The sequence below is a fragment of the Mesoplodon densirostris genome, chromosome 19, assembly GCF_025265405.1.
Source record: "Mesoplodon densirostris isolate mMesDen1 chromosome 19, mMesDen1 primary haplotype, whole genome shotgun sequence".
NCBI classification, from domain to species: domain Eukaryota; kingdom Metazoa; phylum Chordata; class Mammalia; order Artiodactyla; family Ziphiidae; genus Mesoplodon; species Mesoplodon densirostris.
Genome location: NC_082679.1, coordinates 3,448,874 through 3,452,149, shown reverse-complemented (window position 1 = coordinate 3,452,149; position 3,276 = coordinate 3,448,874). Strand labels below are relative to the sequence as shown.

The window sequence follows — 3,276 nt, the reverse complement described above, 5'->3', positions numbered from 1 at the left end:
ACCAGAATTTCCTCTCCTGTGCTTTTGTTTTATTTGTGGTTTGGGAGGTCACTGTCATGGCCATAGCCACCACTTGGGAACTTGGAGTCTCATCTCTTGCTTCCTGGTTCGCAGGTGACTTGCTTTGCGTCTTGGGGCCAGCTACTTCTCCTATGTGGGCTCTGTTTATCCTTTAAAAAAAAGGGATGCAACGGTCACTATATGGGGGAGGCGTTGGAATCTAGAATCCTGGTTCTGCCACTTGTTCTCTGTAAGTCACCCCACCCCTCCTCTCACGGAAAAATGGGTGGGTGGGAATGCCCATTCCGAATGTCACTGAGAGCCGGGGTGGGTTGGTTTGGGGTGGGGCAGTTTGGGGGCCAGTGGGCTCAAGATGCTGACGCGGCCCCTCCCGCGAAGGCCCTGGAACCAAAGGGAATAGACCCACTGAGTTCGCCGCCCCACCCCCACCCCCTGCACTCAGGTTGCTTAGGAACCAGGGGACGTCGGGAAGCAAGCGTGCGTTCAGCGCGCTCCCGGTAAGTACCGCTTCCCGCCCCCACCCCGCCGGGTCCCCCGCTCCCATCCCCAGCCCCTTCCCCCGCCAGCGTCCTACAGGCCCCCTTTCTCTGTTGCTCCTCCCCTTGCAGGGTTGCCGCTCCCCGCCCTAGTCCGTTCCCACCCCACGCCCAGACTCTCCCCCCACCCCCTGCCAGAAGGTTGGCAACAGTTGCTAAGGCCGAGAGCAGGCACCGCCCCGCCCCCCAGTGCGCTAGTCTGACGTCACTTCCGCCGACGACCCCCTTCTCAACCCTGCTCCCCCTGCACTTTGTCAAAAGCGAAGCGACCCACGGAGGTGCTTGCAAGTCCTTGTTCCTGCGACAGACGCCGTTTGGGGGCGATTGGGGCAGAGAGGCTCTGGGCACTGGGGGGTGGGGAGCGCGGTCCATTCCCTGCCTTTGGGGGTAGTTTCGCTCACCCCCAGGGCCGCCCCGGCCGCCCCGGAACCTGGAAGGGAGCCCGGTGTTGGCAGGTGTCGGCGTGCACCGGGCATTTAGGCGTAGATCGCTGGATACCACTGGGGACCGGGGGGGGCACCCCGAGAGACTTTAGAAAGGTCGATGGGTTGACGGGGAAGCCTGTCCTGTCTCGGACCTCTCTTGGGACCTGACCTGGGACATACTGTTGCTTGATCCGCAGCTCTGGGGCCGAGAGGTGCCCTCCTGACGCTGACCGGCTTGTTTTCGCCAGGTGCACGCCTGCTCCCTTGGGGGCGCGGGAGCCTGGGGGCTGCCATGGCCCCCAGCCACCTGTCGGTGCGGGAGATGAGGGAAGATGAGAAACCCTTAGTGCTGGAGATGCTGAAGGTGAGAGCGGGCAGGGGCGTCAGTGAGCCTGGGAGGGTGGGGTGGAGGGTACCAGTGAGGGGGGGCCGGGACACCAGTGAACTTGGGAGGGGACGGGGACACCAGTGAGCCTGGGAGGGGGCGGGGACAGAGGGCACCAATGAACCTGGGGGTGGGGCGGGGACACACCACGGAGCCTGGGAGGGGGCAGGGGCGGCATTTTGAGTGGCTTCAGTCACCTTCCTGAGCCAGCCGTGACCCCCCGGTGAGCAGTCTTTTGCTGCTCCTAAGAGGGCCCTAGGACCCTCCTCTCTCTAGTTCTTTCTCCCTACCCTGGGGATGAAAAAGGGTTTTCACCTCTGTAGGGCTGTGGAGCTGACCACACACCAACTCCTTCCCTATCCTCCCCACTTCCAGTCTTCCCTACGCCCCAGCCTCCTGCTTTTCAAAGTAGAGCCCTTGGGCCTCAGCCTGGCACTCGAGGACCCCCCAGGCGCCCCTCCAGCTTTCTCTCTTGCTTGGGTCAGCTCCTCCATCCAGCCTTCCCTGGTGCCTGGTGCCTGCCTCTCCACTGAAGTGGGAGCCCTCACACTTCCTAATTCACCAGCTCACTCATTCAGAGCCCAGTGTGCCAGCTGTGTGGTCCTGGACCCTCCGCCACAGGCCTCAGCTCACTGCCTTCCTTTCTCCTCCGGCAACCCCGGCCCGGATCCCTCCCGGGCAGGGCCTGCCTCCTCCCCGCCCCGTTCCTGCTGCCCACGGGAGCTCCCCCACTCTGACTGCTCCTCCTGCCTGCAGGCTGGCGTGAAGGACACAGAGAATCGCGTGGCCCTCCACGCCCTGACGCGGCCACCGGCCCTGCTCCTCCTGGCGGCAGCCAGCAGCGGCCTGCGCTTCGTCCTGGCCTCTTTCGCCCTGGCCCTCCTCCTGCCCGTGTTCCTGGCCGTGGCGGCCATGAAGCTGGGCCTGCGGGCCCGGTGGGGCTCGCTGCCCCCGCCGGGCGGGTTGGGGGGGCCCTGGGTGGCAGTGCGGGGCTCAGGGGACGTGTGCGGGGTCCTGGCCCTGGCCCCAGGCTCCAGCGCTGGAGACGGGGCCCGGGTCACCCGCCTCTCTGTGTCTCGCTGGCACCGCCGCCGAGGCGTGGGCAGGCGGCTGCTGGCCTTTGCCGAATCCCGGGCTCGAGCCTGGGCGGGCGGCATGGGGGAGCCCCGGGCCCGGCTAGTGGTCCCGGTGGCCGTGGCAGCGTGGGGCGTGGCTGGGATGCTGGAGGGCTGTGGCTACCAGGCCGAGGGGAGCTGGGGCTGCATGGGCTACACGCTGGTGAGGGAGTTCAGCAAGGAACTATGACGCCAGACCCTGGAGGGAGAAAAACCAGCGCTTAGTGAGGACCTACTGTGTGCAGACACTTTCACACCGTCCTTCCGTGAATCCCCAGCGCACCCAGGGCCCAGAAACTGAGGCCTGCAGAGGGCAAGAGACCCCACCGCAGCCTGACGTCTGTCTGTAGTGTTTGAACTTCTCAGAGAGGTCGGCCCATCTAACCCCTGCCTCAGATTCTGTCTGCACTGAGAAGTCTCCCCATTTGTCTGTCTGTCTGTCAAGCCTGTGCTGTTTGTGCTACGAGCCTGGGAGAGACGTGGGGCAGGAGGAGAGGAGGCCGAGCAAGCCTGCCCCCCACCCCGACCGGGGTTAGGACTTAGGCAGGGGCACCCCAAACCGAGACAAGGCCCCCAGGGAATGGGGTGGGGCTTGATGCTGTGCTTGGAGTGGGTGAGGCTGCAGAGGCAGAGAGAGGGTGAGGGGCGCCTCTGCAGGGGAGGGTCGTCTGCCTCGAGAGCCCCAGGGGAGGGAGGGGGGTGGTGGGCACAGTGCTGCCCTCCCGGCCAGCCCCTCCCCGGGAAGGTGAGAGCCCAGAGGAGCAGACAGACCCATCTGGTTTTTAACACCCGTT

At 65.1% G+C, this 3,276-nt stretch overlaps 1 protein-coding gene across 7 annotated transcripts; it reads left to right on the top strand.

Moving 5' to 3' along the window:
• The first annotated feature begins 43 nt into the window (after positions 1-43).
• NAT14 (N-acetyltransferase 14 (putative)) lies at positions 44-2,678 on the top strand. 7 transcript variants are annotated; one of them, XM_060083706.1, is made up of 4 exons: positions 44-114; positions 464-518; positions 1,231-1,346; positions 2,124-2,678. In XM_060083706.1, exons 3-4 carry the CDS (start codon positions 1,275-1,277, stop codon positions 2,670-2,672), a joined length of 621 nt encoding a protein of 206 aa, XP_059939689.1. In that variant the 5' UTR covers positions 44-114; positions 464-518; positions 1,231-1,274; the 3' UTR covers positions 2,673-2,678. The 7 variants fall into 7 exon arrangements, with proteins under 7 accessions (XP_059939689.1, XP_059939688.1, XP_059939685.1 ...); XM_060083705.1 differs by having other exon boundaries at positions 65-250; XM_060083702.1 differs by lacking the exons at positions 44-114; positions 464-518 and adding an exon at positions 767-835 and having other exon boundaries at positions 1,180-1,346.
• Positions 2,679-3,276: the final 598 nt, after the last annotated feature.

What these genes read in the sequence shown, in the direction of transcription:
- NAT14 (XM_060083706.1), top strand. Translation starts at nt 1,275, where the DNA reads ATGGCCCCCAGCCACCTGTCGGTGCGGGAGATGAGGGAAGATGAGAAA. An exon ending in TAGTGCTGGAGATGCTGAAG is followed by an intron (nt 1,347 to 2,123) that starts GTGAGAGCGGGC and finishes TCCTGCCTGCAG; the next exon opens with GCTGGCGTGAAGGACACAGA.